The sequence below is a fragment of the Microtus oregoni genome, unplaced genomic scaffold (assembly GCF_018167655.1).
Source record: "Microtus oregoni isolate MIOR12 unplaced genomic scaffold, Mior012 000091F_ref0000469, whole genome shotgun sequence".
Classification (NCBI taxonomy): domain Eukaryota; kingdom Metazoa; phylum Chordata; class Mammalia; order Rodentia; family Cricetidae; genus Microtus; species Microtus oregoni.
The window spans coordinates 2,293,376-2,319,041 of NW_024544600.1; the positions used below are offsets into that span (position 1 = coordinate 2,293,376).

General features: G+C 41.8%; 2 protein-coding genes and 1 pseudogene across 2 annotated transcripts; all 3 read left to right on the forward strand.

Moving 5' to 3' along the window:
- Nucleotides 1-9,597: 9,597 nt before the first annotated feature.
- On the forward strand, nt 9,598-10,014 carry LOC121442340 (keratin-associated protein 5-4-like). The gene has a single exon (XM_041643842.1). It carries the CDS (start codon nt 9,598-9,600, stop codon nt 10,012-10,014), a length of 417 nt encoding a protein of 138 aa, XP_041499776.1.
- Nucleotides 10,015-15,671: 5,657 nt separating this feature from the next.
- Nucleotides 15,672-16,697, forward strand: LOC121442341 (keratin-associated protein 9-1-like). The gene has a single exon (XM_041643843.1). The coding sequence runs from the start codon at nt 15,672-15,674 to the stop codon at nt 16,695-16,697; it is 1,026 nt and encodes a 341-aa protein (XP_041499777.1).
- A 5,607-nt stretch (nt 16,698-22,304) lies between these two features.
- Nucleotides 22,305-23,984, forward strand: LOC121442343 (annotated as a pseudogene).
- The last annotated feature ends 1,682 nt before the right edge of the window (nt 23,985-25,666 follow it).

Here is a 25,666-nt window from a genome sequence, read left to right on the forward strand (position 1 = left end):
GAGCCCTTGGAATTCTCTAGTATTTGTTATTAAAAAGAAATCTGGAAAATGGAGAATGGTAACAGATCTACAATCTGAAATTCTTTTGACTTCTATATTACCTATAGGATGGCCACTATAGTTATTGATTTAAAAGATTATTTTTTATTATATCTTTATATGAAAAAGGCAGAAAAAATTTCCATTCATGGAGCCTACTTATAATAATTATAAGCCCTTTAATAGATATAAATGGAAGATTCTTCCATATGGAATGTTAAATTACCTGACTGTGTAAGTCAGCCATTGGAAAGAATATGTAAGCAATTTCTTCAATCTTTTCTGGTGATTTGAAATGCCAAGCAAAGCTGTCCCTCCTCTGTCTTGTGCTCAGGTAGGTGTCATCAATAAGAGCAGCTGTGTCTCTCCATTTCCGTACATCTGTGGTGAACTACCCCAATATATTTTAAGTGATACTTATCCATATTTCAAGTCCTCTATTAAAGTGTTATACAATCTATTAATCTTAAAGTCATTCATTCTTTCATGCTGTTCTCATAAATTAGGCTTTTCTCTCATGTACATCGTTGTTAAGACCAACTCTCCAGTGATAATCTCAGCTACTGATTTTCAGTCTTTAGAAAGCTGAGCACATAGTCCCGATAGTGGTGTTTCTGATGTATAATAGTAAAGTAATGCTACTGGCAGCATTAACAAAAATCTTTTTGACAGAATTCTATTTCAGACTTATCACCGGCCTACACAGCCTTATAGACAGCCTGGTAACAGACAAAACAGGTTCCAGTGTGGTGCAGGACAATTGTCTATATTCTGTCAATTGTTTTTTTTTTTGGTTTTTTTTTTGGTTTTTTTTTTTTTTTTTTTTTTTTTTTTGGTTTTTCGAGACAGGGTTTCTCTGTGGCTTTGGAGCCTGTCCTGGAACTAGCTCTGTAGACCAGGCTGGTCTCGAACTCACAGAGATCCGCCTGCCTCTGCCTCCCGAGTGCTGGGATTAAAGGTGTGAGCCACCATCGCCCGGCTGTCAATTGTGTTTTAAATAAATGCTGATTGGCCAGTAGCCAGGCAGGAAGTATAGACAGGACAACCAAACAGGAAGTAGAGGTGGATCAAGGAGAACAGGAGAATTCTGGAAAGGAGGAATCCCATTCCTCCCTAGTCCTGTCCCAACCACAGAAGAAGGAAGATGTGATTGCCCTACTGAAAAGGGTACTGAGCCATATGGCTAATATAGATAAGAACAATGGGCTAATATAAGTTAATAAGAAGCCTGAGCTAATGGGCCAATCAGTTTATCATTAATATAGACCTCTGTGTGATTTCTTTGGGGCTAAATGGCTGAGGGACCTGGTGGGAGGACAGAAACTAGGCAGGACAGAAAACCCTGACAACACCAGTTCAATGCTAACCTGCTATTTACCACCAGATTCATTACTATCTCTTTGGAATACAATTCCCTAGTATGAGTCCTCCCTAACAATGTCATTTTGGCCTAGACTACATCTATCCCAGACGGAAATCACCTTAGAGGACGGTGGAAGGCATAAATACTGATGTGACCATCCCTTTGAAAAAGTTTAAGGAAAACACTGTACTGACTGTTTACATCCCCACACTCTCCCCTATCCTTGAAGAATTGTCATTAGTTGAAGGGGAAAATGATTTGCCCATCACTTCTTGCTTCTCCTTACCTTTGTCAAAACATAAACCTATCTTCACACAGACACAAGATAGGAGAAGCTTTTACAAAGACAATCTTGGACTAATGGAGATAATGGAGATTCAGGCTAGAAACCAACATTTAGTTCATCACTGTGGGTGCCATAGCAACATGTTAACCCACGATAACATTTATATCTAAGTGCGGGAAAAGATCAGCTGTGTAGAAGAGCAACTGCCCCAAATCATATTTTGCAGGAGTCAGACACGTGACCACATGGACAGACAAAAATTCAAGTAGGAATGATGCTGTTATCCACCAGAGGAGTAATACACTTGCAGTTTTATAAATAAATATATGAGAATTTAAAAGTTAAAATAAAAAATAGGTAATACATTCATTAAATGGCCAAATTACATGAAGACTTTTTAAAATATAGTAAGTACAAATGACTAAAGGAATACATTAGAAAAACAGTCAACACCACTAGCCACCAGGAAATACAAATCACAACTTCCTTGAAATTCTACCTCACTCCCCTCATTGAGAAAAACAAGAACAAGTGCTGGTGAGGATCCAAGGGGAAAGGAAACCTTTACACACTGTTAATGGGAATGGAAATTGGCACAGTCTGTATGGATATTAGCTCGCAGAATCTTTTTAAAAATCTAAAATTAGAACCACCACATACAACAAAGAACCAGCCTGCCTGTCTGTCAGTGGACAGATGCATGAATAAGATATGGTGCATATGAGAAAGAATGAATGATGTCATTGCCCAGAAAACAGATGAAATTTGGAGATCATCTTGATAAGTGAAGTAAGTAGAATTCCAAAGACACAGGCTATGTTTCCCTCATCTAAGGAGGGGTGGGGACACAAAAGAAGCAATAGGACAATTTGGGAAGAGAAGGAGAATCAGGAGGAGGCCATAGGGGACATCAGAGAGTGTGACAGTAAGTGAATTTTATCAAACTGTGTTACATGCATTCACCACAATGTCGTGATCAAATGCACTGTTTTGTAAAATCAGTGCAAACTAATGCAAATCAATCAATTTCTGTATGTCATAAGACACAAAAATGGAAGCTTTAAATTAAAACACATATAGTCCATCCAAGCAATGGCAGCACACACCTTTAATCCTAGGACTAGGGAGGCAGAGGCAGATGGTTCTCTGGGAGTTCAAGGCCAGCCTGATATACAGTGAGTTCCAGAATAGCCAGGACTACACAGAAAAAAACCTGTCTCAGAAAACAAAAAAAAAAGCAAACAAATAAACATATGGTACAATAAATGAAACTCTCCAAGGATCAATCTATTAAAAGATGGACTAGTCTCCTACAAAGGAAAGTACCAATGTCTCATGAAAAGATATCTTCAGGTACCCAGAAGACAACGTACGGCCTTTGTGTTTAAAACAGAAACAACTATAGCAGCATTGTTTTTGAATAGTTCCAAACTGTAAACAACCTGGTTTCTCATAATAAAATTCCAATCAGTGAGCAGTGTCAAACTCATGTAATGGAATATTATACAAACATAAGAATGAACAAACTGGGGTCAGGATAGGGAGGGTTGTCACAGTCATCCTATGATCAAGGACACAGACTGTTTTGATTCACAAAGACGTTCAAAGTGATGCCAAGGTTGGAAGACTGACCCTCTAAGACAGTGAGAGCCAGCTTCTGAGGATGAGTGACATGAAATGGTTTGTAAGGACCAAAATTAGTTTCCATTTCTTTAATAATGCTATAGCTCTGTTCACCTTTTATTCTCTCAAATGGGAAATTAATTATCTATATATTTTTAGTAAATAGTAGACTAGAGTGAGGGAGATAGAGTAAGAAAGAGAGAGATACACATCATATTCCCCATAGATAAATTTGGTAATAAATTAGGTGCATGTCAAGTAATCATAATTCTGTCACTAAATGGAAAGAAAGAGGTAGAGTAGAGAAGACAATGAAGGAAAAAGACCAGACATATAGGAATGGGGATAAGTAAAGAGAACAAAGCAAACATAGGGAATCAGGAGATCACCAACCTAAGGTCACTGCCCCTGCTGACAGCAAGGTGTGCACTGGAATCACCATCTCACCCTCCTTTGTCTGGATCTAAGGACTTCCCCATAAGCTTCTAAGTGGAGACTGATGGTCATCCACAGTTCTACTGGTGCCTTCATATTCCTAATGTGCTGCTGCTTTTTATATCAACCACTTCTGGTTCTACACTGCCATGAAAAATACCATTCCAGACACGCTTATCTCAAACCACGTTTAATGAGCCCCAGATACACAGGGATAAGAATTTATACAGAGATTGACACACACCTGGGACAGTTTGGAATTGGGCTTAGGGGAAAAACAAACAAGGAACTAGGTGTTCAGTCCATCATAGTGAATACAGCACACTCATGCCCAGGGACAATTATAAATCTAAGCACAGATGGCAGAAGAAAGTTGTAAGAACGAAGGAATCTTGACCTGCCCATAGAGCAGGAGCTACCAAAGACCAGATGACGACTAGAGCTGCAACAAAGCTGACGGGATGAGCACCCGAGTTATTGGAAAGAGTTCAAGTAGGCTATCCCCAAATAAGAAAAGGATGTTTCCAAATGATTCAGAGCATGAGGTGAGAATTTCCTTCCTCATGAACACAAATTAAATATGGAAATGGTGAACAAAGAAGAAGCGTCTTTCTGATTGGTCCAAATATTAGAGGTCTGTGGTATAAAAGACCCTGACTGAAAGAATTTGCTACACTGTTGAAAACTCACCTGTGAACAGAAGAAAACCCTCCACACCTGCTATCATGGCCCTCTGTTGCTGCCCACCTTGCTGTGAGCCATGTTGCTGCAAGACCACCTGCTGCCAGCCCTGCTGCTGTGAGCCCAGCTGCTGTCAGCCCTGCTGCTGTGAGCCCACCTGCTGTGAGCCCAGCTGCTGTCAGCCCTGCAGCTGTGTTCCCACCTGCTGCCAGCCCTGCTGCTGTGTGCCCAGCTGCTGTCAGCCCTGCTGCTGTGTGCCCAGCTGCTGCCAGCCCTGCTGCTGTGTGCCCAGCTGCTGCCAGCCCTGCTGCTGTGAGCCCAGCTGCTGCCAGCCCTGCTGCTGTGTGCCCAGCTGCTGCCAGCCCTGCTGCTGTGAGCCCAGCTGCTGCCAGCCCTGCTGTTGTGTGCCCAGCTGCTGCCAGCCCTGCTGCTGTGTGTCCAGCTGCTGCCAGCCCTGCTGTTGTGTGCCCAGCTGCTGCCAGCCCTGCTGCTGTGTGCCCAGCTGCTTCCAGCCCTGCTGCTGTGTGCCCACCTGCTGTCAGTTTTGCTGCTGTGTGCCCACCTGCTGCCAGCCCTGCTGCTGTGTACCCACCTGCTGTGAAAGCACCTGCTAGGAAACACCTGCTGAAAGACCATTTGTTGCAAGCCAACCTGTGTGAACATCTGCTGATGTGGGACTTCCCTTTGTATGCTGTGATTACCATTAATAAATAAAGGAACAGCCTTGGCAGATAGGGCAGATCTTAGGTACACGGGGAAAACTAAATGGCATGTTGGGAGAAAGGAAGCAGAATCAGGGAGAAGCGATGCAGCCCCACTGGAGGCAGGTGGAACTTTAGCCAATAAACCACAGCCGCATGACGATATACAGATTAAAAGAAATTGGTTAAATTAAGATGTAAAAATTAGCCAATAAGAAGCTAAAGCTAATGGGCCAAGCAGTGTTTTAAATAACATAGTTTCTCTTAGGACTGGAGGTGGGGGGAAGGGGAGAGTGGGAGGGAAATGGGAGGATGGGAGGAGGTGGAAATTTTTAATAAATAAATAAATAAATTTTAAAAATTAAAAAAATGTAGTGGTTTTGAAGAAAATAAATATTAGATATACTTAACAAATAAAATAAATAAATAAATAACATAGTTTCTGTGTGATTATTTCGGGGCTAAACATCCGGGAACTAATAGCAGCCTCCTTACAACAATCTGCTGCAGCACTCGCTGCTGCCAGCCCTGTTGCTGTGTGCCCTACTGCTGCTAGCCATGCTTGCTACAACGCTGTTGCCAACCAACATGCTGTGAAACCAGTAGTTGCAAGACCACCTCTCTTAAAACAACCTGTGTGGCCACTAGCTGCTACACACCCTGCTGCCTCTGACCCCAAAGGAACACCTGCACAGCCATGCTCTGAGGAGAGTTGACAGGCCCAAGATGCGGTAGTCACACATTAACATTCGCACACCCCCTTCATGTTCTCACCAGGAAACCTAGGATCAAATCCCTCACCCTCCCTCTCCTCATCTCCAGATAATATGGATCTTCTGCCATCTTCATGGGGGGCTGGTGTGAAGATCGGGTATCAGTCTAAATTCTGAGCCAGGATCTTTATATCTCTGACCAAATAAGTTACAACACAACCCCCAAAATGAAACTTGATTTAACCCGTTATGTTCTCAACTGCATTTTCTTCTGAGTCACCCCCAGATTTTATGTGCTATTTCCTTTTTCCTGGTTACTTGTAAGATGTGTCTCTGGGAGCAAGCAATTTTAATAAACTTTGTGCTATCATCATTCATTGGTGTCTGTCATTTTGATAAATCACTGAGTGAAAAATCCACATAATCAATAGAATTTTCAATGCTCAACATGGTTCCCCTCTATCAGTGATGCTAAGCATGGAGTTCAGCACTAGATCCATGGAAGATTTCTACTGGGATAACTGAGATTTAATACCCAATGGCTACCATTTTCCTGGCTCCTCCAACCTCAGCTCCCATAAACCAAGGGTCTTTTTTCCTTTGCTGTCTGACTTTTATACACAACATTTTGGTGGAGTGATATATGGCAATGGACTTTCTGTCTTATTTTCTTTATCTGTTTGCTTGTCAAAAGGCATCTAAAATTCAGCTTCATCTTGTCAATTATTAATGGGATTGGCATAAACTTGGGGGTGTCAGTATCCCTTTAGGCTTCTGATTTCAACCATGTCACTTGCTAGGAGGAAAAAGCTGCATATGAGATTATCAAGTTGAGTAAAATAAACCACACCCAATACAATTCAACCAAGTGCTCGCATTTGTAAACCCATCACTTGGTTTGCCCATCACTTCTTGCTCCTCCTTACCTCTGCCAAAACACAAACCTATCTTCACACAGAGACAAGGATGGATAGTCTCTTAGGAAACAGAAGCCTGAACTGATGTGGGATTCACTTCTGTATGCTGTGAATACTGTTGGTTAATATAAAGGAGATTCAGGCTAAAAGTCAACTATTTAGTTCATCACTATGGGTGACATAGCATCATGTGTATCCCCCAATAACCTTTTTAAGTGCAGGCAAAGATCAGCTGTGTAGAAAACCAATAACCCTGATCGGGCCACATGAACAGGTGACAATCTGAGTAGGAATGATGTCAGCTAGTTATCCAAAGTGGATACACATACATATATATGAGAATATAAAATCTGAAATGAAAAGAAAAGATCATACAATAACTAAAGCTTCAAAGTATTTGAAGACTTTCTAAAAAAAACAAAAAAGTACCAATGAATAAAAGAATATATGAGAAAAAAATGTTTAATACCATTTACCACCAGGAAATACAAATTAAAACTTCCTTGAAATTCTACCTCACTCCCCTCAGGAAGGGCTGTCATCAAGAAAACCAACAATAACAAGTGCTGGTGAGGATCCAGGGGGAAAGGAAACCTTTACACACCATTAATGGGATGGAAATTAGCAAGTCTGTATGGAAATTAGCTTGTAGGATCTTACAAAAAATTAAAGTTATAACCACCACATGACTCCTCCACAGTACATACAACAAAGAACCAACCTGTTTGTATGTCAGTGGATGGATGCATGAATAAGACATGGTGCATATGAGGAAGAATAAATGATGTCATTTTCCAGAAAACATAAAATTTGGAGGTCATCTTGATAAAGTGAAGTAAGGAGGACTCCAAAGAAAAGTCAAGCTTCCATCATCTAAGGAGTGGTGGGGACACGAAAGAAGCAATAGGACAATCTGGGAAGAGAAAGAGAATCAGGAGGTGGCCACAAGGGACTTCAGAGAGGGTGATGGTGAGGGAATTTTATCAACGGTGTTACGTACATTTAGGACAACGCTGTGATCAAATGCACAGCTTTGGAAAATCAGTGCATGCTGTGACAATTTCTATATGTCATAAGACACATAAATATAAGTTTTAAATTAAAACACATATAGTGCAGCCAGAGGGTGGTGGTGCACACCTTTAATCCCAGCACTGGAATGCAAGGCAGGTGGATCTCTATGAGTTCAGGACCAGCCTGTTTTACAGAGTGAGTTCCAGAACAGACAAGACTACACAGAGAAACACTGCCTCAAAAAAAAATAGAAAATAAAATAAACACATATGGTCCAACAAAAACGATACTGTCCAAGAATAAGTCTAGTAAAAGAAGCACAAAGCTTCTGCAAATCAAAGTACCAACCTTGCATGTTAAGCAAACCTCCATGTACCCGGATGTGTACTTACAGCAATAGTGTTTTAAAAAGAAACATTTCTAGAAGTGCTGTTTTGAATAGTCCCAAACTATAAACAACCTGTTTCTAGGGGCAAAATTCCAATCAGTGAGCAGTGTCAAATTCATTGAGTGGAATATTACACAAACACGAGAATGAACAAACTGGGGTCAGGATAGGGAGGGTTGTCACAGTCATCCTATGATCAAGGACACAGACTGTTTTGATTCACAAAGACGTTCAAAGTGATGCCAAGGTTGGAAGACTGACCCTCTAAGACAGTGAGAGCCAGCTTCTGAGGATGAGTGACATGAAATGGTTTGTAAGGACCAAAATTAGTTTCCATTTCTTTAATAATGCTATCTATAGCTCTGTTCACCTTTTATTATCTCGAATGGGAAATTAACATATTAATTAATGCATGAATAATTATGTATTTTTAGTGTGAATAGTAGACTAAAAATAGAGAGGGGGTGCGCTTCTTATTCCCCAAAGATAAATTAGGTAATAAATTAGGTATGTCTCAAATAATCATGACTCTTTCACTGAATGGAAAGAAAAGTGGTAGAGTAGAGAAGATAATGAAGAAGAAAGACCAGACAGTGAGGGATGGGAATAAAATTATAGAGAGCAAAGCAAACTGAGGGAATCAGGAGATCACCAGTCTACGGTCACTGCCCCTGCTGACAGCCAGATGTACACTGGAGTCACCTGCTCACACTCTTTTGTCTGAATGTAAGGACTTCTTCCTCATACGCTCCTAGGAGAAGACAGTCATTCGGGAATGATGGTCACTCACATCTCCCCTGATGCCTCCTTATTCTTAATATGCTGGGTTTTTTTATACCAACCAGTGCTGGTTCCACTCTGCTATGAAAAACACCACTCCAGACAATCTTAGCTCAAACCAAACTTAATGACCATCAAATACACAGGGATGGAAATTTATACAGAGATTGACACATACCTGGGACAGTTTGGAATTGGGCTTTGTGAGCAAAGACAGGGAACCAGATGTTGAGTTCATCGTTGTGAATACAGCTCACTCATGCCCAGAGACATTTATGAATCTAAGCACAGGTGGCAGAAGAAAGTTATAAGAATGAAGGAGTCTTGACCTTCCCATAGAGCAGGAGCTACCAAAGACCTGATGACGACTAGAGCTGCAACAAAGCTGACGGGATGAGCACCCGAGTTATTGGAAAGAGTTCAAGTAGGTTATCCCCAAATAAGAAAAGGATGCTTCCAAATGATTCAGAGCATAAGGTGAGAATTTCCTTCTTCATGAACACAAATTAAATATGGAAATAGTGAACAAAGAAGAAGAGTCTTTTTGATTGGCCCAAACATTGGAGGCCCATGGTATAAAAGGCCCTGACTGGAAAAACTTGCTACACTGTTGAAAACTCACCTGTGAACAGAGTAAAACCCTCCACACCTGCTACCATGGCCCTCTGTTGCTGCCCACCTTGCTGTGAGCCATGTTGCTGCAAGACCACCTGCTGCAAGACCACCTGCTGCCAGCCCTGCTGCTGTGAATCCAGCTGCCCCATGTCTATCTGCTGCCAATCTTGCTGTCCGCCAAGTTGTTGCAGCATACCCTGCTGTAAGCCCTGCTGCTTAAAGCCCTGCTGCTGTGTGCCCAGCTGCTGCCAGCCCTGCTGCTGTGTGCCCAGCTGCTGCCAGCCCTGCTGCTGTGTGCCCAGCTGCTGCCAGCCCTGCTGCTGTGTGCCCAGCTGCTGCCAGCCCTGCTGCTGTGTGCCCACCTGCTGCCAGCCCTGCTGCTGTGAAAGAACCTGCTGCAACACCACCTGTTGCAAGCCAACCTGTGTGAACATCTGTTGCAGCACACCCTGCTGCTAGCCTTGCTGCTGCTGAGCAGCTCCCCTAAGAAACATTTGCACAACCATGTTATGGGGAGAGTTGACATGCCCTAGATGCAAGAGTCACATATTAAAATTTGCAGACCCCCTTCAAGTTCTCACCAGGAAACCTGAGGAATGTAAATTCCAACCCAAGTGTGGTGAATGCTTTGATGAAGGATGGTGTCCCTCGGCCTGTCTCTCTCCTTATCTCCAGAGATTATGGATCTTCTGCTATCTTCATGGGGTGCTAATGTGAAGGTCTTGTATTAGTTTAAAATCTGAGCTAGGATCTTTATATCTCTCACCAAATAACCTAAGAAAACACTACCCCCAAAATGAATTTTGTATTAACTTGTTATCTTCTCAACTGTGTTTTCTTCGGAGTCAACCCAAATTCTTAGTGCTATTTTCTTCTTTCTGCTCACTTATGAGATATGTCCCTGGAAGCAAGCAATTTTAATAAACTCTGTGCTAGCATCATTCCATAGTGTCTGTCATTTTATTTTGATGAATCACTTAATGAAAAATTCACATAACCTGTAGATTTTTATATGTTCAACATGGTTTCCCTGCATCCGTGACACGAAGCGTGGTATTGAACAATAGATTCATGAAAGGTTTCTATCTGGAATAATTGAAATTTAAAACCTATGATTACCATCTTCCTGGTTCCTCCAACCTCAGCTTCCAGAACGCAAGTTCTCTCTCCTTTGCTGTCTGACTTATATACATATCATTTTGGTGGGATTATATATAGAAATGAACTTTCTGTCTTATTTTCTTTATCCATTTTCTTTTCAAAGAGCATCTAAGATTAAGTTACATCTTATCAATTATTAATGGAATTGACATAAACTTGGGAGTGTCAGTAGCAATTTAGGATTCTGATTTCAACCATGTCATTTGCTAGAAAAGAGGTGCATATGAGATTATTATTTTGAATAAAATAAACCACACTCAGAAAAATTATCAACCAAGTGTTCTCATTTGTAAACCCAGATTTTACTCAGAACTTCAAATCCTATAGAAGTTCTATGAGAAGGGGGCAACTAGTCAGGGGAGGGGTTATGGAAGAACAAATATCATCAAAGTACACAAGTCCGTGACATACTTAAAGGAGTTTATAGATTCCCTCACTACATTCAATAAATGAACATGATTAAAAATAAAAATTTGAATTAAAAGAAAGTTCTGCCTTCAATTAACTTGAATAACTCTCCTGAGATATGGCTACTGAGTCATAAAGTACCTTTACTTTTATTTTTTGAAGAGTCTTTGTAAATTTCTGCACACCTATTGTTCTTCATATTTTTACTGCTGTGCAAGATTCCCAGATTTGGAGCTAGAGGGAAGGCACCATAGTTAAGAGCACAAATTGCTCTTGAGTAGAAGCCTCAGTTCATTTTGAGCATCCACATAGCAACTCACAACCACCTGCAATTCTTGTTCCAAGGTATCCAGTGCCCTCTTCTGACATCCCTGTGCATGTGGTGTATATACATACACACGGGCAAAACACTCATATACATAAAATATAATAAACACATCATTTTCATTTTTTAAAGTTTAAAGAGTCCAAATTTCTCCACACACATGTCTAGATCTTTTGGTCTCTTCTTTTTCTGATACTAGATAGATGACATTCTAATATTGCAAGCATTATACAAATAAGATTCCAGTGTTTGAAGATATCTCATGCCATCAGGAAAAAATATCACAAGCAAGAAGGAACAGTGTCCCTCTGCTGTACGGCACCGGACAAGGCACTGCCTAAGTGTGGCTCGCTGGGCTCTAAATTTCCACGCTTCATCTGTTAGTTATCTGTAGAGAAATGGCATTCCTTCTATCACAACACCAGTGCCTGATCTCCTAATGTCTGAGCTACTCCTTTCTACAAGTTGCCTTTGCGCAAAATGACTCTGCAGCTACATGAGCTATTTTCTTTTTAAAGCAAAGAAACAAAAAGAGAATCTCTCTATGTAACCCAGAGTGTCCTGGAGCTCTGTGCAAGCCACCATGGCTTTGAACTCACAGAGACCCTCTTGCCTCTGCCTCCCAAGTACTGGGATTAAAGGTGAGGTGATGCACAGCTGGGTACTTGTGCTACCTGTATGTTGTCCCCTTAAAGGGCATCTGAACTCTTGACTTCTGTCTTGGGCAGCTGGATGTGCTGTTTTCATGGTAAGAGTTCTGACTCAGCAAAAACTCGGCTACCACTTAAACGCTCCCATAAATTAGTGTTGTCCCCCCATCTTGGCCAGAGAAGCTCCTGCTTGCAGTGGGTGATGATGACAATGTCAGAAAGACATGACTGTTTAAAGTGCTCAAAGTAATCAAACAGTATATCCACATTACCCCCTCTGAGGCTCAGAATACATCCTGCCACAGAGGACAGAAACAATCGAAGAGCCGGAGGATGAGGAGGAGCGCTGTGGAACACGACTTTGTGGAGGAGATAGACGCTGTTAACATTCCACCGTAGAGGGGGAGAGTTCCGGAGGCCCCGTTCCTCCTTGAAGAAACATTGCCAATAAAGGGCTGTCGGGGAGAAAAAGTGACTTTCTTCACTAGTGTAACCAGAGTTATCTTACCCATAACTGCCCACCTAATTACACTCAGTGGGTTGCACACACACACACACACACACACACACACACACACTGAATATAGGTGGGAGACTGTGGGGGAGAAAAGGGTTCAATAGAAGTGAGATTCAAGTGATAATGAGATATGACAAAAATATTTTATATACATATATGAAATTATTACCAGGCATAGTGAAACAAGCCTTTAATCCCCACATTCATGAGATGGACTCAAGGAAATCCTTGTGATATTAAGGCCAGACTCACCTACATAGTGAATTCCAGGCCAGCGAGAGCTAAATAATGAGATCTTTTGTTGAACAAAAGGACAAAAAACTCAAATAATAATAATGATGAATAAAAATAATTAAAATAGAACTTTATATAAAATTTGTAACTTTGAAGAAGTTTGAAGAAAACATTTCAGAACACGGGCACAGGCAATAGATTCACAAAAAGCTCTTCAATAGCTCAGAAAATAACAGCAAGAAATGACAGATGCAATTGAATCAAATCAAATATCTTTGCAAATAAGGAAACAATAAACCAAGGAAAACTCAAAAATAGAAAAACAGAAGAAAACTCAGTTGAAGCTATTCATTCTGGGGATTCATATGCAGAATACATAATGATTTTAAAAGTTAACAATAAAATTGAAAGCAAACCAATCCATGGGTGGGCAGTGGGTGCAATGGTCTGAATATCTCAAAAAATAGTATAAGTATCCAGTAAATTCATTAAAACAATAATAATATAAGTAGTCATCAGGGAAATGCAAACCAAAACTACTTATGAAATTCCATCTACCCCCAGTCAAGAAGGCTGCCATGAAGGAAACAAACTGTAAATGCTTAGGATATAGGGAGGAAAAAAAAAGAACTCTTAAGTGTTGATGAGAATGTGTAAATTGGCATAATACCCATGAAAATCAGTTTGGAGTTCCGTCAAAGAGCTAAAAATAGAACTACCACATGATCCAGGTACATTACACCTCTGTTTGTACCTAAAGAAAACAAAGTCAATATACAATGGAGAAATATCTGTCACCATGGCCAACAAGGGACTATAACTTTAGTCAGATTGTAAAATCAGCCCAAGAACCCTTTAATGAATTTAATGAAAAGGTAAAACATGTGATATACAAATAATTGAAATCATTCACCCTTAAAAAATAATTACTATATTTGCACACATACAGATGGAAATGGAGTTCCTGTAATAGGTGAAATAAACGAGACTAAAAATGGCAAGTATTGCATATGAAAATTAGAAGCAAAAATGACATGAACAAAACAGGGGAGAAAATCAGACCTGAGTGAGGCAGCAGAGAGTGTACAGAGGTCATTGTACTGACAGTGGTGTGATCAGAGCATGCCTTGCACAAGGAGGAAGATGTCGCAATCTTTTGAACAAAGGCATTCAGAGGATGTAGAGGGCCCTGTACCCTGAAATTATTTTTTCTTTTACTTTGTTGAGACAGGAATTCTCTGTGTAACCCCGACTGTCCCCGAACTAGCTATGTAAACCAGATTGACTTTAAATTCAAAATGATCCCTGTACCTCAGTCTCCCAAGTATTGGGATTGAAAGCATGTACCACCACCACTCCGCTATTCTCTTTGGCGTAAAACAATATCAGATTATTCTCTTATAGAGTTATTTAATATGTATATTCTCTTATTATGTATGAACTATGGTTGAAAATATAAAAAGGAAAAAATGTCAGAAAAAAATCAGTAATCCACAAGTTACAAACACAACACAAATGTGCATGTCTACTTTCTACATTTCAACATATTTTAAATCTATCACTAAACACAAAGGAAAGCAATAGAGAAAGAAAATAAAGAAGGCGTGGTATTCTGAGATAGTAAGACAGAAGGACATGCAGGCAGGCAGAAGGAAAAAGACAAAAAGACAGGGAAATAACACGAAACTAATAGCACTGAATCTACTGTCTGTCAGCAGTTACCTTCTTACTCGTGTTTGCCTCTGTGGAACTGTTGTATGGCAGAAATCTAAGCATGATCCTCCCGGTGAGCCCCTCAGGACAGGAAAAATCAGGACCATTACACACACACACACACACACACACACACACACACATTGTGATATCTTCTCACACTCATGTATTTACACTTCCATCTGTTTTCTATAGTTGAGCATCATAAGGGACATACTGTGCCAGATATCTGTATCCCTAGTGCTTCCGAGACACACAGGTGGAGGAGCAGGAAAAGAAAGAGATATCTGGGCTAATCTGATGTGAGAAATTATGTATAATAGTACAGACACTCAGCCAGTCCATCCAAGTGAACACAGCACCATTGTGCACATACTTCATAAGTTGAAGACTGTTGCAGAATATTAAATTACACTGTGTGAAGATGTGTCATGTAGTTGGTTTATAAAGATCTGAATGATGAATAGCAAGCCAGGAAAAGTTTAGGCAGAACTTCTGGGAGAGATGGTCTCAGAGAAGAAGTACAAGAGTTGCCAGCGAGATACAGAGGAAGCAGAACGTGCAGGACTCTAAAAGCCATGAGACACAAGGGAGCACAGATTAATCGAAATGGATTAATTTAAGTTATAAGAGCGAGCTAGAAACAAGTCTAGGATACAGCCAAGCTTTCATACTCAGCAGTAAGTCTCCATGTTGGTTTTTGTGAGTTGTCAGCCCAATGAAAAATCCCACCACAAAGAACAGACAAAATGAAAACCAACAGATACTCTGATGCTCCCATTACATGAGGGGTACCCCGTGACCAGAAGATGACCCAGGATACAAGGAGACTGGTAGACAAATACCCTTCCATTTATTGAAAGACTTCCTATGAGTTATTCTGGTAGAAGAATCAGATTAAACTTTCAAATGATACATACCATTGAGCAGCACTTCCTTATGAAACATATACTAAATATGAAAACTGGTGTAAACAACATCAAGGAAAAGTCTTACTGATTGGTTCAAGTTTTAAAGACCTGACATATAAAAGGTCCAAAATGCAAGACCCCATCATATTGTAAAAACCTCACCTGTTGACAGGAACCCTCCAACCACACCTAACACCATGACCAACTCCTGCTGCTTGCCTTGCTGCCAGCCTTCCTGCTGCACAACCATCTGCTGTAAGCCAGCATGTGTGACAAGCTGCTGCCAGCCATGCTGCAAGCCTAGCTGTTGTGAAACCACCTGCTGCACGACCACCTGTTGTAAGCCAACCTGTGTGACCACCTGCTGTCAGCCCTGCTGCAAGCCCAGCTGCTGTGAAACCACCTGCTGCAAGACCACCTGCTGTGAGCCAACCTGTATTACCAGCTGCTGCCAGCCCTGCTGCACAACCACCTGTTGTAAGCCAACCTGTGTGACCACCTGCTGTCAGCCCTGCTGCAAGCCCAGCTGCTGTGAAACCACCTGCTGCAAGACCACCTGCTGTGAGCCAACCTGTATTACCAGCTGCTGCCAGCCCTGCTGCACAACCACCTGTTGTAAGCCAACCTGTGTGACCACCTGCTGTCAGCCCTGCTGCAAGCCCAGCTGCTGTGAAACCACCTGCTACAAGACCACCTGCTGTGGGCCAACCTGTATTACCAACTGCTGCAAGCCCTGCTGCAAGCCCAGCTGTTGCAAAACCACCTGCTGCACAACCACCTGTTGTAAACCAACTTGCATGACCAGCTGCTGCCAGCCAAGCTGCTCTAAAACTACCTGCTGCAAGACCATATGTTGTAAGCCAACCTGTGTGACCAGCTGCTGCTGTCCACCCTGCTGCCAACCGAGCTGCTGTGAGACCACCTGCTGCAAGACCACCTGCTGTAAGCCTACCTGTGTGACCAGTTGCTGCTCTCCACCCTGCTGCCAACCCAGCTGCTGTAAAACCACCTGCTGCAAGACCAGCTGCTGTAAGCCAACCTGTGTGACCAGTTGTTGCTGCACACCCAGCTGCCAGCCCTGCTGCTGTGAGCCCTGCTGCTGCCAGCCCTGCTGCTGTCAGCCCTGCTGCTGCCAGCCCTGCTGCTGTCAGCCCTGCTGCTGCCAGCCCTGCTGCTGTGAGCCCTGCTGCTGCCCAGCCTGCTGTGAAAACACCTGCTGCTAGATCACCTGATGTAAACCATGTGACCAGCTGGTGCTTCCAACCCTGCTGCTGTGAGTCCAGCTGCTGTCCGGCCTACTGCTCATCAACTTTCCAGCTGAACAATGCCCAGACAACTGTCCTTGTGTCTCACCAGTCTCTCCATGTGGGCAGAAGCTCCCATCGTCCTCTGAGGCTATGACCACTTCAGAAACCTATCAACCACCTTGATGGAATGCAAGTCCACTCACTCTCACTCTCCTTTTCTCTCTGCATGGAATCCAGTCTGCAGCTTCTCTTCTGAGAGCAGATCTTCATCTTTCCCTCTGATCAACCAAGAAAGAAACTTTAAATAAAATTATCAAAAATATATGGAAAATTATTAAAAGTTCTGGACTGCTATTTATTTCCTGCTATCTGTCATTATTACCCTTTGATAATTAACTTGATACTGTATCCACGTACTCCAAAAACATTTTATTGCACTATAAATAAAAGTCTATATCTCTCTATCTCTGTCTCTCTCTCTGTGTGTATGTGTGTTGTTTGTATGTTGTGGTGTGTGCATGTTGTGAAGCTCTTATGTAGCATTAAGGGCTGGCTTGTTTGTTGGGTACTGTTTGTTGTTGGGATTTTTGTCCCGCCCGGTACCCCACAATTGTTTAACCCCAAAGAAAATCACACATAGGTCTCCATAAATTATAAGCTGATTGGCTCATTAGCTTTAGCCTCTCAGTGGCTAACTCTCACTACACCCACATTCCCCAAAAAATGGATTATGGATATTTTCCTTTTTAAAAAAAAAAAAGAGGGGGAAGTGGTGTGTCTGTATTCTGTCAATCATGTTTTAAATAAACGCTGATTGGCCAGGCAGGAAATATAGGTGGGAAAACCAGAAAGGAAGTAGAAATGATGTAATGAGAACAGGAGAATTCTGGGAAGGAGGAAGTTGATTACTCCCACTCCTGCTGAGACCATCGAAGCAGCAGGATGTGATCTGCCCCACTGAAAAAAGGTACTGAGCCACATGGCTAACATAGATCATAAAAATGTGTTAATCAAGATGTGAGAGTTAGCCAGTGAGAGTCTAGAGCTAATGGGCCAATCAGCTTATAATTTATGAAGACCTATGTAAGATTTTCTTTGGGGTTAAACAGTTATGAAGTAGCGGGCAGGACAAAAACCCCAACAACAAACAGGACCCAACAAACAAGCCAGCCCTTCATGTTACACTCTTATCTCATTTTCTATAGGACAAAAGAATTCCATCTCTGGAACCTGCTAGGGCTTGGGAAATTCTGGTATATGGATATATATGACTGGGAACATTTATAAGGTATGGAACAATGTAAAAGAAAGTGTAAGAGAGATCAAGGAAAAATGATAGAAATGAGAAAGAAGAAGAAAAAAGAAATATGGATGAACAACTCCTGTTGTGAGTTGATTTCTTACTCCTCAGATCTTTACCCTTGGATTTCTAGTCATACTTTAGCTACTCATGGCATCTTTAATTGAACTGTGAAAGGGAGCCTTAAGACGAAAACTTTTCAGGCATTCTAAAAGACTCAACAATTGGAATATAGATTTTTCAGTTCATTGACTATATATAGGTGCACAAACTGTATGAGGTAGACATTGGTCCTTACAAATTGCACTGCTGGATCAACCTTATACCTCCCTTTAGAGTAAATCCCATGGGCCCCTCCCCCATCCACATTGGGATTATCACTGGCTTGATCTTAGGTAGATCGTGGGGAAAGAGAAAGTCAGTTTTCTTCAGGAATGAAAGCTCTGTGCCTACCCATGCTTGAGTAATACATCATCCCACACTCGTGTACATGCAAACAATACTAAATGATTTCAATGGGTGTTAAATTTGAAAAGAAACCTACAAAATCAGTAATTTATTTATTCCATTCATTTTATCAATGAAAAAAGTAAATGAGTGATATTCTTAAAGAAAAGTTTTAAAAAGTTCAAAACAACCTACTCACTGTATAAACTTCTCTTTATCCATTTATCTACATTTCTATCTGATTCTTTGTTTGGATGGGAACTGAATTACCAGTAACTTCTCCTTACCTCTCGAAGAGAAAATTTCCTCCAGAGCTTCATGGGATGTTTTCTTGTCAATCAACATTGAAGATGGTGTCAGTTACATACAGTGTAATGTACCTGAAGATGAGAACAAACACAAGGACTTTGATGGATGAGCAGAGGGCAGAACAAAACCCCAGCATTGGACAGATGAAGCCTGCCTGGTTAGAATATGGGTGGGTGAGAAAAGAAGATAGGTATAAGTAAAGAAAGAAAAGAAGGAAGGAATGTAGGAAGGGAGGAAGGGAGGGAGGGAGGAAGGGAGGAGGGAGGAAGGAAGAAAAGAAGGAAGAAAATAAAGGTGCTTCTGCTTTTCCTTATCTAATATAACATTAGCTATATGTTTCTCATGTAGCATTTATTTCTTGAAATAGAGCCCATCTATCCCAATTTCTCTAGGTTTTCTGTTATGAAAACATGTGGAATATTTATCAATGCCTTTTCTATACCTTTTCTGTATGATCATGTGATTCTAGCCTTAAGTTTAGTCATATTATGAATTCCATTAATTGATTTGCATGTTGAACCACCCTTGTATTCTTTGGATGAAATCTACTTGGTCTTGGTTGTTATTGTCATTGATGAGTGATGCTGGGTTGGTTTTTTTTTTGTTTTGATTTGTTTTGTTTTGTTTTTGAGACAAGGTCTCACTACATAGATAACACTAGGAGAATTTTGGGAAGAGGGAAGACTTAGTTTTTAATCACCAGCCAGATTCAGAGGAAGCAAGATGAGAATGTCTCACTGAGAAAAGGTACCAAGCCACATGGCTAATAATAGATAAGAATTATGGTTGAATTTAAGTTGTAAGAACTAGTTAGTAATAAGCATGAGCTAATAGGCCAAACAATTTAAAATTAATATAAGCCTCTGTGTATTTCTTTGAGACTGAATGGTTGTGGGACAGGTCAGGACAGAAACTTCTTTCTACAAATGGTGTCCAAACCTTTGGCAAGAATTTTGACATAAAGCCTGAGAAAGCTTTTTAAAGAAGGATTCTAGACAGACCAAAAAACAGAGTCTAGCACAGCTTCCTGGTATTATGTTTCCTGTTGGCAAGCAGAGGCACAGCTCTTTAAGAGAGACTTCCTGACGCAACTTTGAGGAAACTCCAAACTGCTTTCCGTGTGTATTATGCTAGTATGCATATTTTCATCAATATTTAAACAAGTCTTTTCTTTCCTCTCTATTTCTAAGCATTTACTGTTGTTTTCCTTGATGGCAGCCTTCCTGAGTGGGGAGAGATAGAATTTCATAGGTAGTTTTGAGTTTTATTTCCATAATACTACTTATGTTGTTTTTTTACGCATTAATAGGACATTTGTACTATATTTTTGAGATATTCAAATCATTGTTTCACTTATGAATTGGGTTTCCTCAAAGAGCTCAAAATGAAACTGTCACATGATCCAGTTATAGTATGCCTCTGTATAGACACAGAGATACCTAGGTCGATATACAATAAAGAAATGTCTGCCGCCATGGCTGTCAAGCAACTATTGCTTTAGTCTGGTTATAAAATCAGCCACAGAAACCATTGATAACTTTAATAAATTGGTGAAATGTTTACTACATGAATGATTGAAATTTTTCAGCTTTAAAGAACATAATATCTAGATTTGCACTCAAGCATTGGAAATGGACATACCATATTAGGTGAAATAAATAGGACAAAAATGGCAAGGACTGTACATGAAAAAAAAGAAAGAAATGACACGAACATAACAGGGGAGCAAAGCAGACCTGAGTGATGCAGCAGAGAGTGTACAGAGGGCGCTGTGCTGACAGTGAGACCAAAGTGCTCTACGCACAGGGAGGAAGTGGTCACAATCTTTTTCATGAAGATATTCAGAGGTTAAAGAAGGCCCTTTACCCTGAAATTATTTCCTGTAATTTTTTTATTTTTCTTTTAGTTTCTCTAGACAGCGTTTCTCTGTGTATGCCTACCTTTCCTGGAACTAGCTCTGTAAACCTGGTTGCCATCAAATTCAAAACAATACCCCTGCCTCAGTCTCTAGTGGTGGAAACAAACCATGCACCACCACCACATAGCTATTTTCAATTGTGTAAAACAATATAACATCATTCTCTTGCAGTGTTATTTAATATGCATATTTTATTATTATGCACGAAGTATGGTGAAAAATATAAAAAGGAATGAGAGTTTCAAAAAGAATCAAATAATCAATAATCCACATAGTTGTACACAAAAAAAAAATGTGCTTGTCTACTTACTTCGTTTCAACTTATCTTAAATCCATCACTACACACAGAGAAAAACAACAGAGGAAGAAAATAAAGAAGGGATGGCAAACTGAGATAGTAAGACAGAAGGACATGCAAGCAGGCAGAAGGAAAAAGACAAAAAGACAGGGAAAGAACACGAAACTAATAGCACTGAATCTACTGTCTGTCAGCAGTTACCTTCTTACCTGTGTTTGCCTCTGTGGAACTATTATGTGACAGAAATCTAAGCATGATTCTCCTGGTGAGCCCCTCAGGGCAGGAAATATCAAGACCATTATACTCACACATGTGCGTGCACATACACACACAGAGACACACAGTTTGATGTCTTCTTATGCTCATGTATTTACACTTCCATCTCATATCTATAGTCTAGCCTCATAAGGAACATACTGTACCATATATGTATACCCCTAATGCTTCTGAAACACACAAGTGAAAGATAGGTAAAGAAAGACACATCTGGGCTAAGCTGATGTGAGAAATTATGTATAAGAGTACAGACACTCAGCCACTCCACCCCTGTGAACATAGCACCATCATGCACATTCTATATAAATTGAGGACTGTTGCAGAATATTAAATTACACTGTGTGAAGACGTGTCATGCAGTTGTTTTATGAAGATCTGAAAGATGAATAGCAAGCCAGGAAAAGTTTAGGCAGAACTTCTGGGAGAGATGGTCTCAGAGAAGAAGTGCAAGTGTTGCCACTGAGACACAGAAGAAGCAGAACTTGAAGGAACAGTCCTAAAAGCGAAAGCCATGTGACAGCACGTAGATTAATAAAGATAGATTAATTTAAGTTATAAGAGCTAGTTAGACAAGCCTAGGATACGGCCAACCTTTCATACTCAGCAGTAATTCTCTATGTTGGTTTTCATGAGCGATCAGCCCAATGAAAAATCCCACCACAAAGAACAGACAAAATGAAAACAAACAGATACTCTGATGCTCCCATGACATGAGGGGTACCCCGTGACCAGAAGATGACCCAGGATACAAGGAGACTGGTAGTGCAATACCCTTCCATTTATTGAAAGACTTCCTATGAGTTATTCTGGTAGAAGAATCAGATTAAACTTTCAAATGATACATACCATTGAGCAGCACTTCCTTATGAAACATATACTGAATATGAAAAATGGTGTAAACAACATCAAGGAAAAAGTCTTACTGATTGGTTCAAGTTTTGAAGGCCTGACATATAAAAGGTCCAAAATGCAAGACCCCATCATATTGTAAAAACCTCACCTGTTGACAGGAACCCTCCAACCACACCTGACACCATGACCAACTCCTGCTGCTTGCCTTGCTGCCAGCCTTCCTGCTGCATGACCGCCTGCTGTAAGCCAACCTGTGTGACCAGCTGCTGCCAGCCATGCTGCAAGCCCAGCTGCTGTGAGACCACCTGTTGTAAGCCAACTTGTGTGAGCAGCTGCTGCTGCTGCGCACCATGCTGCAAGCCCAGCTGCTGTGAAACCACCATCTGCAAGACGACCTGCTGTAAGCCCACCTGTGTGACCAGATGCTGCCAGCCCTGCTGCAAGCCGAGCTGTTGCAAAACCACCTGCTGCACAATCACTTGTTGTAAACCAACCTGTGTGACCAGATGCTGCCAGCCAAGCTGCTCTAAAACCACCTGCTGCAAGACCATATTTTGTAAGCCAACCTGTGTGACCAGCTACTGCTGTGTACCCTGCTGCCAACTGAGCTGCTGTGAGACCACCTGCTGCAAGACCACCTGCTGTAAGCCAACCTGTGTGACCAGCTGCTGCCAGCCCTGTTGCAAGCCCAGCTGTTGTGAAACCACCTGCTGCAGGACCACCTGTTGTAAGCCAACCTGTGTGACCAGCTGCTGTCAGCCCTGCTGCAAGCCCAGCTGCTGTGAAACCACCTGCTGCAAGACCACCTGCTGTGAGCCAACCTGTATTAACAGCTGCTGCCAGCCTTGTTGCAAAACCACCTGCTGTACAACCACCTGTTGTAAGCCAACCTGTGTGACCAGCTGTTGTCAGCCCTGCTGCAAGCCCAGCTGCTGTGAAACCACCTGCTGCAAGACCACCTGTTGTAAGCCAACCTGTGTGACCAGCTGCTGCAAGCCCTGCTGCAAGCCCAGCTGTTGCAAAACCACCTGCTGCACAACCACCTGTTGTAAACCAACTTGTGTGACCAGCTGCTGCCAGCCAAGCTGCTCTAAAACCACCTGTTGCAAGACCATATGTTGTAAGCCAACCTGTGTGACCAGCTGCTGCTGTCTACCCTGCTGCCAACCGAGCTGCTGTGAGACCACCTGCTGCAAGACCACCTGCTGTAAGCCAACCTGTGTGACCAGTTGTTACTGCACACCCTGCTGTCAACCCAGCTGCTGTGAAATCTGTTACTGCCAACCCTGCTGCTGTGAGCCCTGCTGCTATGAGTCCTGCTGCTGCCAGCCTTGCTGCTGCCAGCCCTGCTGCTGCCAGCCCTGCTGCTGCAAGCCCTGCTGCTGCGAGCCCTGCTGCTGTGAGCCCTGCTGCTGCGAGCCCTGCTGCTGCCAGCCCTGCTGCTGCAAGCCCTGCTGCTGCGAGCCCTGCTGCTGTGAGCCCTGCTGCTGCCAGCCCTGCTGCTGTGAGCCCTGCTGCTGCGAGCCCTGCTGCTGTGTGCCCTGCTGCTGTGAGCCCTGCTGCTGCCCAGCCTGATGTGAAAACACCTGCTGCTAGATCACCTGATGTAAACCAACTCATGTGACCAGCTGGTGCTTCCAGCCCTGCTGCTGTGAGTCCAGCTGCTGCCAGGCCTACTGCTCATCAACCTTCCAACTGAACAATGCCCAGACAACTGTCCTTGTGTCTCACCAGTCTTGCCATTTGGACAGAAGCTCCCATCATACTTTGAGGCCTATCAGTCACCTTGATGGAATGCAAGTCCACTCACTCTCACTCTCCTTTTCTTTCTGTAAGGAGCCTAGTCCACAGCTTCTCCTCTGATTCTGGATCTTCATCTTCCCCTCTGAACAACTGAAAATGAAACTTTATATAATATCAAAAATGTATGAACATTCAATAAAAATTCTGGACTGTTATTTATTCCATGTCTGTCATTATTAACCTTTGATAAATCACTTGATACTTTATAATATATTCCAAAGACATTTTTCTCCTATAAATAAAGGTCTTTTTCTTTCCTTCTCTTTCTCTCTCTTGTCTGTCTGTCTCTCTCTTTCACACACACACACACACACACACACACACACGTGTACGTGCACAAAAAAAAAGTTATAAAAATCCATCCCAACAGGAGACAGAAACAGCATCTGCTCCTCCTAATTATCTATCAACAAACCAAAGCAGGATTCTACCAAAGTTGCCTCTGAGAAGTCAATGTTTTTTGGACTCCCTTACACAGTACAAATGAGGGACTGCTTACACGTATGAGGTTGTGTCTCCCTGATAATGCTATATTGCAATGTCTTTCCCTAGCCGGGTTGATGTCTTTTCCAAACCTACAGAGTAGGTTTCGCACATCTAGTCTTCGCTGATCTAGATGATATAATCCCTACTCTTACAGTTAAAGCAGAGTTTCATACAACTCATGTCAGGGAATAGTTGGACACTCAAGTGTGGCATCTCTCTGTGAGGGATGTAAAGAGTAACTAAGCCCAGCTGGGAGAAACTCTTCGAAAGGGCCACAGAAGAATTATCCAAGTGGTGATTCTTTGGCTCAGAGAACAGAACTGTAAAACACACACACACACACACACACACACACACACACACACACACACACGCCATCCTTTAGATCTCTGGAACAATTGGAAGCAAACAACAAATGTCTATCCACTCCCCATGTACCTTACCCCATACCCTGAAAGAAACTTCTTGGCTCTTTCTTCCCTGACTCCTACTTTCAGACATGTCATTTGAGTGGAATCCCAGAGAAGTGGTCTTTCTGTTGTGCATTTTCATGCATTTATGTTTGATGGATGCTTGGGTTGCATGACTGACTTCTTGACTATAGGATTGACATATGATGTGGAAGGATCTTCCACAAACAGAGGAGTGCTACTCCTTCACTTCTTCCTGCAAGTAACCTGAGGTAACCTGTGAACATAGTTTGCTACTCTCTTGACCAAGAAAGTCTACAAAAGCATGCAATTCAAGAACTTCAAATTGACACTCATGAAACTGACTGGTGGTTAAAAAGGTGACACTGGTCAATGTGTGAACGTCAAACAGTGGAGATGAACCTGATGTGAACGGTGTAAATAGGATAGTTGATTCTGCTGTTCAGGCTTAAAAATGCAAAGACTAATGTTAAAATCTACTACAAGCCACAACATTATATACTAATTTCTCAGACATGCTGTGGGACAATAGTCTTGAACTTTGTAAAGATTTTTAACTTGTGTTTTAATAAAACGCTGATTGGCCAGTAGCCAGGGAGGAAGTGCAGGTGGGGCAACCAGGCAGGAAGTAGAGGTAGGGTGACAAGAACAGGAAATTTTGGCAAGAGGAGTCAGTCTGCAGTCGACAATGAGGAAGCCAGATGAAGAGGAAGTAAGATGAGAATGCCTCACTGATAAAAGGTAGCAAACCATGCAGCAAACATAGCTAAGAATAATAGGCTAATTTAAGATGTAAGAATTAGTTAATAGGAAGCCTGAACTACT